Below are 14,770 nucleotides of genomic sequence, written 5' to 3' on the forward strand. Positions count from 1 at the left end.
CATTGCAACTGACTGACTGCTTACTGGAGCCTTGTATCCATGACAACATACATGGAGAAAGAAAGAGCGAGATAGAGAGGCAGGGAGGATAATCTCACTCCACACTGCACCCCTCCAGACTTAAGACAGAGGGGGTCGGAGTATTTGTTTTGATTTATTTAACTAGGCAAGTCAGTTAAGAACTAATTCTTATACATGACGGTATACCACGGCCAAACCCGGACGGCGCTGGGCCAATTGTGCGCTGGGACTGCCAATCACGGCCGGATGTGACTCAGCCTGGATTTGAACCAGGGACTGTAGTGTCGCCTCTTGCACTGAGATATAGTGCTTTAGACCGCTGCACCACTCGGGAACCCCAAGAGAGTGATATATTAGCGAGGGGAAAAGTACAGGAGAGAATGAGCGAGGGAGAGAAGGAGAGAGAGGTGAAGAGGAGCGGAAGCAGAGTGAAGGACCGGGAGAACACAAAGGGGTTGAGTGAGTGGAAGGACACAGAGAGGGAGGGAGCGAGGGAGAGAAAGAATAGAGTGAGAACAAGAGAAAGAATACAAAAGGAAAGAGGAAGCTAGAGACACAGCATGTGAGACACAAAGGAAAGAGGAAGCTAGAGAGAGACAGCGTGTGAGACAAAGGAAAGAGGAAGTTAGAGAGAGACAGCGTGTGAGACACAAAGGAAAGAGGAAGCTAGAGAGAGACAGCGTGTGAGACACAAAGAAAAGAGGAAGCTAGAGAGACAGCGTGTGAGACACAAAGGAAAGAGGAAGCTAGAAAGAGACAGCATGTGAGACACAAAGGAAAGAGGAAGCTAGAGAGAGACAGCGTGTGAGACACAAAGGAAAGAGGAAGCTATAGAGAGACAGCGTGTGAGACACAAAGAAAAGAGGAAGCTAGAGAGAGACAGCGTGTGAGACACAAAGGAAAGAGGCAGCTAGAGAGAGACAGCGTGTGAGACACAAAGGAAAGAGGAAGCTAGAAAGAGACAGCATGTGAGACACAAAGGAAAGAGGAAGCTAGAGAGAGACAGCGTGTGAGACACAAAGGAAAGAGGAAGCTATAGAGAGACAGCGTGTGAGACACAAAGGAAAGAGGAAGCTATAGAGAGACAGCGTGTGAGACACAAAGGAAAGAGGAAGCTAGAGAGAGACAGCGTGTGAGACACAAAGGAAAGAGGAAGCTAGAGAGAGACAGCGTGTGAGACACAAATGAAAGAGGAAGCTAGAGAGAGACAGCATGTGAGACACAAAGGAAAGAGGAGAGGTAAAGATGGACAGAGTATGAGGGAGACTTGGTATCACCCAGGGAGAGTGACCTATGATGGTAGCCCTTTCCAGTGATGCTGATTAGATGATAGATAGTAGAGAGAAAGGAGAGATACATTAAGATAGAGAGATAAAGGGGTGTTGACCCTTACAAGTGATGCTGATTTGATGGTGGAGAAGTTGTTGTGGCGGTAGTTGTGTGCCTGGCTCATGTCAGAGGATAATGGCATCAGCTCCGGCCTGAGGTCAGGTTTCAGACCATTATCCCAGTTATACCTGTGGTCCTGAGGAGAGAGAGCGAGAGAGAGCGAGAGACAGACAGGAGAAATGTTGAATTACATGGCTGTAACTTCAAAACCTAAATGTAACTGTAGTTGATATAATTGAACGTTGCATTATTCGTAGCCACATGATTCTTCATATAGGGCGTCTGGTGGAGAGGATAGGTATGGTGGTTGTTCTCTCATAGTTCTGTAGTGCCACAGGTCGGTAGTGAACAGTTTTGTACTGAACTCAAGCCAACGTTAGATGATTGGAGTGTGTATAAACCTACATATTTTATGTCAGTTCATGACCGGTTGACCAGTTACAGTGCCTTTAGAAATGATTCATTTGACACATTTTGTTGTGTTACAGCCTGAATTTAAAACAGATTAAATTGATATTTGTTGTGGTCTTTCTTATGGCTACCCATGTATTTCCATGGAAATATAAGATTTATTTGGAAAATAATAAACATATTTTTAAAAGCATTCATGATTTGCGTAAATGTAATATACTAAATATTGCTTTTGTTAAAAATATGAAATGGTATTACATTTGGTGAAGAGTACATTATGACTTGTTTAGGACTCGAGACTCAAAGTTTAGGACTTGAGACTTGACTTAATACTTGTTGGTCTTGACTTGAGACTTGACTCGGACTTGCCTGTCTTGACTTGGAACTTGAGTGCTAAGACTTGAGACTTACTTGTGACTTGCTAAACAATGACTTGGTCCCACCTCTGGTAGAGAGTGTGGTCTACAGCTTATAATGAGGTACTCTACCTCAGGCGAGCAATACCTTGAGACATCTTTAATATTAGACATGGCGCACCAGCTGTTATTGACAAATAAACACACACCCCCACCCCTTTCCACCAGACACTGGGAGATTAATTCACCTTTCAGCAGGACAAAAACCCAAAACAAGGCCAAATATACACTGGAGTTGCTTACTAAGAATGTGTGGCCGAGCAACAGTTTTGACTTAAATCTACTTGAACATGTATTGCAAAACCTGAAAATGGCTGTCTTGCAACGATCAACAACCAATTTGACAGAGCTTGAAGAATGTTTTAAATAATAATGGGCAAATGTTGGATAATCCAGGTGTGGAAAGCTCTTAGAGACTTACCCAGAAAGACTCAAAGGTGATTGTGACATGTATTAACTTATCTAATCAAGATACTGTATATTTGTGTTTTATTTTACAAATGTACATTTTTTCTTCCACTTTCACTTGAGTATTTTGTGTAGATCGTTGACAAAAAATGACAATTAAATCCATTTTAATCCCACTTTGTAAAACAACAAAACGTGGAAAGAGTAAAGGGGTGTGAATACTTTCCGAAGGCACTGTACATGTAGGAAAAGGAACTCTTTATCAGTGTGAATCTATAGACAGACAACATGCCACCTTCTCTTGTTCCTATACACCCATGCTGGCCTTGTGACATATCAGCAACCCACACACCCATCGTTAATAACAGTTAACTAAACGATAAAGACCAGGAAAGACGTGGCTGAAGAGGAGGAAACAAACATCTCATAATCTGCTAGTTTGAAGTGTATGTGTGTGTGCCTGTGTGTGCTGTGATGCCTGAGACATGCAGGTGTCATGACGTTGCCCTCTTTGGGTACAGCAAGCCCCATCACCCTGTCCCTGTCTCCTACACCCAGGCTGCTGTGGTCAGAGAGAGGTCGTAAATTCCTGGAGGAGATTATCTCCTCATGGCCACAGTATAGAGACAGAGTGAATTTTCATAGAAAACCAAGGAATTTCTTCCACCTCACAGACCTCGAGGTCCGAACAACATTTATGTTCTGGAGAAGGTATAAAATCGGTGAAGAATCCAACTACAAACTGGTCCATTTGGTACAATTTTGAGAGGACCGCCCATGAGCCCAGTTATGGTCGGGAATCCTGGGACAGGCTGTTTTCTGCTCTCCCGAATAAAACCCCCACTTTGAGAATTTCTCATCAGACCATGTTGCTCTCAATTACGAGAGGACAAAGGTTCCGGACCAGACTGCTGAATCTTTTAACCATCTCACGTGGTTAAACTCTTACACTATCGATACCGACAGAATAAGAACAGGTCTTTGATATTAATTACTAGTCTGAAGCTAGGAATTCGGTATCATTGAACGCGAAGAACGACAACCACCGAAACATCCACTCTACAACAACATGAATGAATGTCACTCTGAACTATCCATTCTAACCACGGCAGAGGGCGGACAAACTCTCCAACAGAAACAAACTTTTCAACAGAGACCCCGACGACACACTGAGCGTAAATATATATGTTGATTGCAATTGTTCCCGAATGCGTGAACGTTCATGTGCAAAGGATTAGCATTTCAATTGTTATAATTATCAACTCTGTAGTGACTTCTCAGTCGACCCCCACTCCCCTTTTGTCTAACAAGCCGCCATGCTGGTTTAGCCCACTAGGGCACATTCCCCTATCATTTCTTGTAACCATATTTACTTTGTTTGTTTGAGTGTGCAATTCTGTGATTGTTTAGTTAGTTAATAAATAAATTATTTAAGACAATTGATGTATGGATGACTCATAGTGAAGACTAGGTTTGTGCAGATAACCAACAATTTACGACGTTTGGAATGAGACTAACGTGAGATAAAGAAGAATTTATTAATAAAAATTTAAAAATGTATATTAGAACTTTGTAATCTGAATATTTTCCTTGGTGCCCCGACCTCCTCGTTAATTACAGTTACACGATTCATCAGTTTAATCGCGTAATAATAATTACAGAGAATCTTCAGAAGTCTTCAGTTAATGATAGTAAAGACACGACACAGGTTATTCATTAATTCTGAATAATGTCAAACATTCAGAAGTGTGTCCAGCTCAACCCTCAGCCTGTGTGTCAATGCCAGGCGAGAGAAGAGGAGAGTTCAGGGCATCTTTGTTCTCAAAGTGTGATTCACAGGAGTGATGATCTCTGGCTCTGTGTGTGTGTGTGTATCATCTTTACAGGAATCAAGCTGAGCAGCATTTTGTGGAAGAATGTATCGATGGTTTCCATGGCATCAGTGTTTTTAATTGAAGGCTGTTGGGTTTGGTTAGGTAAATATAGTATGATTATATGAATATCACCGCGAGGTTGTTTGTGTGTGTCATTATTTGGGTGAGGGTTGGAGTGTATAGCTATCCCTCCTGTGTGTCATTATTTTGGTGAGGGTTGGAGTGTATAGCTATCCCTCCTGTGTGTCATTATTTGGGTGAGGGTTGGAGTGTATAGCTATCCCTCCTGTGTGTCATTATTTGGGTGAGGGTTGGAGTGTATAGCTATCCCTCCTGTGTGTCATTATTTGGGTGAGGGTTGGAGTGTATAGCTATCCCTCCTATGTGTCATTATTTGGGTGAGGGTTGGAGTGTATAGCTATCCCTCCTATGTGTCATTATTTGGGTGAGGGTTGGAGTGTATAGCTATCCCTCCTATGTGTCATTATTTGGGTGAGGGTTGGAGTGTATAGCTATCCCTCCTGTGTGTCATTATTTGGGTGAGGGTTGGAGTGTATAGCTATCCCTCCTGTGTGTCATTATTTGGGTGAGGGTTGGAGTGTATAGCTATCCCTCCTGTGTGTCATTATTTGGGTGAGGGTTGGAGTGTATAGCTATCCCTCCTGTGTGTCATTATTTGGGTGAGGGTTGGAGTGTATAGATATCCCTCCTGTGTCATTATTTGGGTGAGGGTTTGTAGCTATCCCTCCTATGTGTCATTATTTGGGTTTGAGGGTTGGAGTGTAGGTGGTATCCCTCCTGGGTGTCATTATTTGGGTGAGGGCTGGAGTGTATAGCTATCCCTCCTGTGTGTCATTATTTGGGTGAGGGTTGGAGTGTATAGCTATCCCTCCTGTGTGTCATTATTTGGGTGAGGGTTGGAGGTACAGCTATCCCTCCTATGTGTCATTATTTGGGTGAGGGTTGGAGTGTATAGCTATCCCTCCTATGTGTCATTATTTGGGTGAGGGGTTGGAGTGTATAGCTATCCCTCCTGTGTGTCATTATTTGGGTGATGGGTTGGAGTGTCAATAATATCCCTCCTGTGTGTGAATTTGCGTGTAGGGCTAGCGTGTATAGCTATCCCTCCTCTGTGTCATTATTTTAGGTGAGGGTTGGAGTGTTTCTATCCCTCCTGTGTGTCATTATTTGGGTGAGGGTTGGAGTGTATAGCTATCCCTCCTGTGTGTCTATTTGGGTGAGGGTTGGGTGCATCATCCCTCATGTCATTTGGGTGAGGGTTGGAGTGTAGGATCCCTCCTGTGTGTTTATTTGCTGCTGGTCTGGCTTATCGATATCCCTCCTGTGTGTCATTATTTGGGGAGGGTTGGAGTGTTAGCTATCCCTCCTGTGTCATTATTTGGGTGAGGGTTGGAGTGTATAGCTATCCCTCCTGTGTGTCATTATTTGGGTGAGGGAAGTGTATATATCCCTCCTGTGTGTCATTATTTGGGTGAGGGTTGGAGTGTATAGCTATCCCTCCTATGTGTCATTATTTGGGTGAGGGTTGGGTGTATAGCTATCCCTCATGTCATTATTTGAGTGAGGGTTGGAGTGTATAGCAGAAATAATCCCTCCTGTGTGTCAAAACAGAGTCAGGGTTGGAGTAAATAGCTATCCCTCCTGTGTGTCATTATCACCTGGGTGAGGGTTGGAGTGTATCATATCCCTCCGTGTGTGTGTCATTATTTGGGTGAGGGTAACAGGATCAGCTATCCCTCCTGTGTGTCATATTTGGGTGAGGTTGGACAAAGCCATCCCTCCTGTGTGTCATTATTTGGGGAGACCCCAGCACAGGGAAATCGATATCCCTCCTGTGTGTCATTATTTGGGTGAGGGTTGGAGTGTATCGATATCCCTCCTGTGTATCATTATTTGGGTGAGGGTTGGAGTGTATCGATATCCCTCCTGTGTGTATGAGCGTTTGTACATCCCTGAGAGCTGTCATTCTTCAGGATGTGGGTTTAAGTTTGGTGTAGGTGGTTGTTGGCTGGGTGGCTGGCTAGAGAGATTGAGGGGCTAGATGAGTAGTACCTTCTTGATGTGTGTGTTCATGTATGTTTGCGTCATTCTTGAGGACGTGGGTAGTGTTGGAGTGAATGACTAGCTGGAGGGACACTGATTGTGCTAGTTTCATAGTGTGTGTGTGTGTCTCTCCTGCTGTCCGGCCGTCTCTCTCCTGCTCTCTCACTCTGTCAGTGTTACCTTCTTGGTGTGTGTGCGTGTATGCGTGTTTCTCTCTCTCTGTCAATAATAACTTCTTGGTGAATGTGCGTGTATGCTAGCGTGTATCTCTCTCTCTCTCTCTCTCTCTAGGTGTGTGTACGTGTGTGTGTTTCTCTCTCTCTGTCAATAATACCTTCTTGGACTGTGCGGAGGACTCTAAGCTGCTATCGTAGTCGTGGTGCATCATGGTCATGTCAGAGCAGCTCTCGTCTAGGACCTCCTGCATGCTGTTGATGCTGCTGCTCTGGCTTCCTGTACTGACTGAGGTGCTGGGGAGGGAGTGGTTACTGCCCAGGCTGTTCATCTTACAGCTGGCCTGCTCACAGTCCTGGAGGAGAGAGAGATGGAAATCAGTATATACACACTGTGGGAAATACACACACACCTCTTGCCCCTTCCCACCCCTCTACTGTAAATATGGGTTTACAAATAGCCTCATTAAGCTTGGAGTGACCTTGATACAGCAGAAATAATGTCCTGCGATACAGAGTAAAACAGAGTCAAAGTCATGGTAAATAGCCCATAAATAGACATTTCACCTGGACAGACAGTATCGATGTCAGTCCTGTCCGTGTCTGTGTCCGTCATAACAGGATCAGCATGCTTGAGTGTGTCATACAAAACAGAGCTTCTGGCACAAAACCACACGTCTGTGTGGCAGTGAGGAGAGACCCCAGCACAGGGAAATCAATACCACATGTCTGTGTGGCAGTACCACATGCCTGTGTGGCAGTGAGGAGAGACCCCAGCACAGGGAAATCAATACCACATGTCTGTGTGGCAGTGAGGAGAGACCCCAGCACAGAGAAATCAATACCACATGTCTGTGTGGCAGTGAGGAGAGACCCCAGCACAGGGAAATCAATACCACATGTCTGTGTGGCAGTGAGGAGAGACCCCAGCACAGGGAAATCAATACCACATGTCTGTGTGGCAGTGAGGAGAGACCCCAGCACAGGGAAATCAATACCACATGTCTGTGTGGCAGTGAGGACAGACCCCAGCACAGGGAAATCAATACCACATGTCTGTGTGGCAGTGAGGAGAGACCCCAGCACAGGGAAATCAATACCACATGTCTGTGTGGCAGTGAGGAGAGACCCCAGCACAGGGAAATCAATACCACATGTCTGTGTGGCAGTGAGGGGAGACCCCAGCACAGGGAAATCAATACCACATGTCTGTGTGGCAGTGAGGAGAGACCCCAGCACAGGGAAATCAAAACCAGAATGTCTAGAAATGTGTACATTTCTATATAATTATAAAAGCTTAATAAGTAAGGGCAAAGAAATGGTTGGAGAACTGAGACGCAGGGCTATACGACAGGGCTCTGTATCACTGTTCTTTCGCCCTAGTTCAAGACAGGTGAACAGGAGGACAGCGAGTTTCTTCATGTCAATCTTTTGTTGACCTCTGGGACACCTACAGTATTCCATTTGTGCCAGACAATAACAGGAGTTCAGTTGACTCCAGAGGCTTATCCACCCTGACACACAATGCCATTGTTTTAATACTATAGTCATGTAATCAAATGTTTCTCGGAAGACATCTTACTGACATGTTTCATCGTGAAGTAAGAACATTAGTGGTTATAGTCCATGTACAGTTGAAGTCGGAAGTTTACATATACACTTAGGTTGGAGTCATTAAAACTAGTTTTTCAACCACTCCACTAATTTATTGTGAACAAACTATAGTTTTGGCAAGTCGGTTAGGACATCTACTTTGTGCATGACACAAGTCATTTTTCCAACAATTGTTTACAGTCAGATTATTTCACTTATAATTCACTGTATCACAATTCCAGTGGGTCAGATGTTTACATACACTAAGTTGACTGTGCCTTTAAACAGCTTGAAAAATTCCAGAAAATGATATCATGGCTTTAGAAGCTTCTAATAGGCTAATTGACAACATTTGAGTCAATTGGAGGTGTACCTGTGGATGTATTTCAAGGCCTACCTTCCAACTCAGTGCCTCTTTGCTTGACATTATGGGAAAATCAAAAGAAATCAGCCAAGACCTCAGAAAGAAAAATTGTAGACCTCCACAAGTCTGGTTCATCCTTGGGAGCAATTTCTAAATGCCTGAAGGTACCACGTTCATCTGTACAAACAATAGTACGCAAGTATAAACACCATGGGACCACGCAGCCGTCATACCGCTCAGGAAGGAGACACGCTCTGTCTCCTAGAGATGAACGTACTTTGGTGCGAAAAGTGCAAATAAATCCCAGAACAACAGCAAAGGACCTTGTGAAGATGGAGTTAACAGGTACAAAATATCTATATCTACAGTAAAACAAGTCCGAAATCGACATAACCTGAAAGGCCGCTCAGCAAGGAAGAAGCCACTGCTCCAAAACCACCATAAAAAAAGCCAGACTACGGTTTGCAACAGCAGATGGGGACAAAAATCATACTTTTTGGAGAAATGTCCTCTGGTCTGATGAAACAAAAATAGAACTGTTTGGCCAAAATGACCATTGTTACATTTGGAGGAAAAAGGGGGAGGCTTGCAAGACAAAGAACACCATCCCAACTGTGAAGCACGGGGTGGCAGCATCATGTTGTGGCGGTGCTTTTGCTGCAGGAGGGACTGGTACACTTCACAAAATAGATGGCATCATGAAGGAGGAAGATAATGTGGAAAAATTGAAGCAACATCTCAAGACATCAGTCAGAAAGTTAAATCTTGGTCGCAAATGGGTCTTCCAAATGGACAATGACCCCAAGCATACTTCCAATGTTGTGGCAACATGGCTTAAGGACAACACAGTCAAGGTATTGGAGTCGCCATCACAAAGCCCTGACCTCAACCCTATAGAAAATTTGTGGGCAGAACTGAAAAAGCGTGTGCAAGTAAGGAGGCCTACAAACCTGACTCAGTTACACCAGCTCTGTCAGGAGGAAGAGGCCAAAATTCACCCAACTTATTGTGAGAAGCTTGTGGAATGCTACCCAAAACGTTTGACCCAAGTTAAACAATTTAAAGGCAATGCTAACAAATACTAATTGAGTGAATGAAAAACTACTGACCCACTGGGAATTCTCTCTACTATTATTCTGACATTTCACATTCTTAAAATAAAGTGGTGATCCTAACTGACCTAAGACCTCAATTTTGGTGACCTAAAGTGGTGATCCTAACTGACCTAAGATTTTTACTAGGATTAAATGTCAGGAATTGTGAAAAACTGAGTTTAAATGCATTTGGCAAAGGTGTATGTAAACTTCTGACTTCAACTGTACTTTCTCCACTCTTCCTCCTCATCCTGGCTCTCCCTTCCTCCTCCACCCCCTCCTGGCTCTCCCTTCCTCCTCCTCATCCCGGCTCTCCCTTCCTCCTCTTCCCAGCTCTCCCCTTCCTCTCCCCCTCCTGGCTCTCCCTTCCTCTCCCCTTCCCAGCTCTCCATTACTCCTCCTCCTATCCTCTCCCCTTCCTCTCCCCCTCCTGGCTCTCCCTTCCTCTCACCTTCCCAGCTCTCCCCTTTCCTCCTTCCATCCTCCCTCCTCCTCCCTCCTCTCCCATCCTCTCCCCTTCCCAGCTCTCCCCTTTCTCTCCCCCTCCTGGCTCTCCCTTACTTCTCCTCCCATCCTCTCCCCTTCCCGGCTCCCCCTTTCCATCCTCACCTCCTCCTCCTCCTGGCTCTCCCCCATGTGTTTTTCCTGATATAGGATCTTCTTCATCTTACGGTACTGCAGGTTGTCCAGCTCTCTCACCGCGTCCTTGGTCCTCTGGATCAGATCCATGAGGACCCGCGGAGGGCGCTCCAGACGTACAAAGTCATGCTGGGGAGAAAAGAGAGTTTACAGGTTAGAGCAAACTAGGGGGGTTCGCCTGATATGAAAATGGGGTCGTGGGAGAATTTCCAAAATCCTGATTTAAAAAAATAAAAAAATATCAAAACAGGGTAGCCTAGTGGTTAGAGCGTTGGACTAGTAACCGGAAGGTTGCAAGTTCAAACCCCCGAGCTGACAAGGTACAAACCTGACGTTCTGCCCCTGAACAGACAGTTAACCCACTGTTCCTAGGCCGTCAATGAAAATAAGAATTTGTTCTTAACTGACTTGCCTAGTTAAATAAAGGAAAAAAATAAAAAAATACATTATAATATCGTCTTTGTATATCAATCATTTGAATGTGGTTAACCTTAAAAATGTAAATGAAAATTATTCAAATCTAAAAGGTGAAATTCAACCAGAAAGCACCCTTAGATCATGGGAAAAGGTGGCACTTAACCGTTGCACTTGAATCATTCCCATGGTGAATGGCTAGGCCTGCTACGCTATGACACCACACACTATTGCAGAGACTTTGATACGAGCAGCTGTATTTGGTATGGGGAAAACAATGTGGAGAGTCAGATGGTACATACACTCTTTTCTATATCATGAGTTGAAATAAAAGATCCCAAATTTTCCACACACACAAAAAGCTTGTCTCTCTCAAATTCTGTATACAAATTTTCTTACATCCCTGTTAGTGAGCATTTCTCATTTGCCAAGATAATCCATCCACCTGACAGGTGTGACATATCAAGAAGCTGATCAAAACGGCATTTAGTATTTTATTAGGGTCCCCATTAGCTGTTGCAAAACCATGATTATTACACAGGTGCACATTGGGCAGTTTTGTAACAACAATGCCACAAACGTCTCAAAATGTTGAGGGAGCGTGCAATTGGCATGCTGACTGCAGGAATGTCCACCAGAGCGTTTGCCAGAAAACTTAATGTTCATTTCTCTACCATAAGCCGCCTCCAAATTCATTTTAGAGAATTTGGCACGGTGTCCAACCGGCTACACAACAGCATACCACGTGTAACCAGGACCTCTACATCCGGCTTGTTCACCTCTGGGATCGTCGGAGACCAGCCACTCAGACAGCTGATGAAACAAACAAATCATTTCTGAACAAACTGTCAGAAACTCTCTCAGGGAAGCTCATCTGCATGCTCGTCGCCCTCACCAGGGTCTTGACTTGACTACAGTTCGGCGTCGTAACAGACTTCAGGGGGCAAATTCTCACCTTTAATGGCCACTGGCATGCTGGAGAGGTGAACTCTTCATGGATGCATCCCAGTTTCAACTGTACCGGGCAAATGGCAGACAGCGTGTATGGCGTTTTGCGGGCGAGTGGTTTGCTAATGTAAATAGTGTCCCATGGTGGCGGTGGGGTTATGGTATGGGCAGGCATAAATTACAGACAACGAATGCAAGACCCCATGTCTCCGGCCAATATCCAACAACTTCGCATAGCCATTGAAGAGGAGTGGGACAACATTCCACAGGCCACAATCAACAGCCTGATAAACTCTGTGTGAAGGAGATGTGTCGCGTTGCATGAGGCAAATGGTGGTCACAAGGTATCTGTGATCGATTTCCTTACATGAACTGTTGCATGTTGCGTTTAGATATGGGATCAGAGCAGGACAATGCTCCATTCCATACCGAGGCATGGTAGTTATTGAGGGGGAGTGTTGGATGAATTTTTCGCATTGAGAGAATAACTGTTGTCATTCACAATGGAAGTATAAAAACAGACTTGGCTGACTTTCTTTGTAATGAAAATAAAATGTGTCTCCTTGCCTATGTAACATACATATTTGGTCAACTGAATGAACTGAATGCAAGCATGCAGTGGAAATACAAACACATTCTACAGATGAGTGACTGAATCAGTGGATTCAGATTATATCATTCTTATTGGACAGAGTCTTTTAAAAGCGAGCCATGCCCCCTACCCTCGGCTGTGCATGTTTCCAATAGAAAACAGCATCAGTAAGTGTCCCACATGAGTGATGACTGCTCACCTCCAACACCTGAAAGGGCACTTTGGGACCTACTTCCTAATTCGTTTGACTGTGACCGTGGCTCAGTTGACATGCTGGTAAGTGAAATTAAACAGCTGATCGAACCGTTATGTGACTGAATACATTCACGGGTCACTACAGAGGAGTTTTGGTTCATGTCTCAAAGAAAATAAATACCCTGTCGGGAATACCCTGTCGGGGTCACCCTGTCGGGAATACCCTGTCGGGGTCACCCTGTCGGGAATACCCTGTCGGGGTCACCCTGTCGGGAATACCCTGTCGGGGTCACCCTGTCGGGAATACCCTGTCGGGTCACCATGTCGGGAATACCCTGTCGGGGTCACCCTGCTGCGTTCAAAACAACTGGGAACTCTGAAATCTCAGAATTCCAACGTCAGTGCGTTCACAACAACTGGGAAATCTGAATCTTGGGCCTCTTTCTAGAGCTCTGACTTTCCGACCTTAAGATCACTGACATCATGCTTCCACCTTGTATTTTTCAGAGTTCCCAGGTGTCTTATAGCATGATAAAATGCATGGTAACCTTCACCAGCTCATATCTATGTGAAGCTGGATTCAGTACTCTCGTCTGCATTAAAACTAAATATCCATCCAGGTTGGATGTGACCGCAGAGTTAAGGTGCACTCTGTCGACTGCCCAGACTTTGAGAAGCTCTGACGCGACTTGCATCAAGAACATCCATCTCATTAGTGGTAGTGAGCTAGTGACTGTCATAGCCCCACATTAAAAGTATGTGATGGTGAGTTGAAAAGACAGTCAGAAATATTGTTAGAATGTTTTTCAATTGACTTCCATAGCCCCAAATAAAAAAGATAAAATTGGCTGTTAATTCCATAATGTTTTTCACATGGTTGGGGTCGTGGGCCAAAGAAGTTTGGGACCCCTGAGTTCGAGGTCAGGGTCCATGAGGACCGTTGAGATTGGTGTTTTGGGGGTACTATTTAATGAAGCTGCCAGTTGAAGACTTGTGAGGCGTCTGTCTCAAACTACAGTGGGTGCGAGACCTGGAGAGGCCTACAAGCCACAGTGCCTCGCACCCACTGTGAAATTTGGTGAAGGATCGGTGATGATCGGTTAAGTGTGCCTTGAAGTTTTTTTTTTTAAATCACCGACTGTCACCAGCAAAGCAACCCCACACCATCACACCTCCTCCTCCATGCTTCATAGTGGGAAACACACATGCGGAGATCATCCATTTACCTACTCTAAAAATCTCAAATATGGCCCAAAAGGAAAGATTTCCACCGGTCCATTGCTTGTGTATCTTGGCCCAAGCAAGTCTCTTCTTCTTATCGGTGTCCTTTAGTTGTGGTTTCTTTGCAGCAATTCAACCATGAAGGCCTGATTCACACAGTCTCCTCTGAACAGTTGATATTGAGATGAGTCTGTTACTTGAACTCAGTGAACCATTTATTTGGGTGCAATTTCTGAGGCTGGTAACTCTTATTAACTTATCCTCTATAGCATAGGTAACTCTGGGTCTTCCTTTCATTTACATTACATTTAAGTCATTCAGCAGACGCTCTTATCCAGAGCGACTTACAAATTGGTGCATTCACCTTATGACATCCAGTGGAATAGCCACTTTACAATAGTGCATCTAAATCTTTTAAGGGGAGGGGGGTGAGAAGGATTACTTTATCCTATCCTAGGTATTCCTTAAAGAGGTGGGGTTTCAGGTGTCTCCGGAAGGTGGTGATTGACTCCGCTGTCCTGGCGTCGTGAGGGAGTTTGTTCCACCATTGGGGGCCAGAGCAGCGAACAGTTTTGACTGGGCTGAGCGGGAACTGTACTTCCTCAGTGGTAGGGAGGCGAGCAGGCCAGAGGTGGATGAACGCAGTGCCCTTGTTTGGGTGTAGGGCCTGATCAGAGCCTGGAGGTACTGAGGTGCCGTTCCCCTCACAGCTCCGTAGGCAAGCACCATGGTCTTGTAGCGGATGCGAGCTTCAACTGGAAGCCAGTGGAGAGAGCGGAGGAGCGGGGTGACGTGAGAGAACTTGGGAAGGTTGAACACCAGACGGGCTGCGGCGTTCTGGATGAGTTGTAGGGGTTTAATGGCACAGGCAGGGAGCCCAGCCAACAGCGAGTTGCAGTAATCCAGACGGGAGATGGCAGTCCTCATGAGCCAGTTTCATCATAGCGCTTTATG

At 45.0% G+C, this 14,770-nt stretch overlaps 1 protein-coding gene across 5 annotated transcripts in view; it reads right to left on the reverse strand.

The window, feature by feature from the left end:
• Positions 1-14,770, reverse strand: part of LOC118371984 (serine/threonine-protein kinase TAO3-like) — a 151,809-nt gene that overhangs the window by 25,023 nt on the left and 112,016 nt on the right. For all 5 annotated transcript variants that reach the window (XM_052479222.1, XM_052479223.1, XM_052479226.1 and 2 more), the window contains 3 exons: positions 10,417-10,575; positions 6,918-7,112; positions 1,415-1,546 (listed from right to left, as the gene is read on the reverse strand). In XM_052479222.1, coding sequence (XP_052335182.1) covers positions 1,415-1,546; positions 6,918-7,112; positions 10,417-10,575 — 486 coding nt within the window. The remainder of the gene's footprint in view (positions 1-1,414; positions 1,547-6,917; positions 7,113-10,416; positions 10,576-14,770) is intronic.

Source organism: Oncorhynchus keta, chromosome 25, assembly GCF_023373465.1.
Source record: "Oncorhynchus keta strain PuntledgeMale-10-30-2019 chromosome 25, Oket_V2, whole genome shotgun sequence".
In the NCBI taxonomy this organism is placed as follows: Eukaryota; Metazoa; Chordata; class Actinopteri; order Salmoniformes; family Salmonidae; genus Oncorhynchus; species Oncorhynchus keta.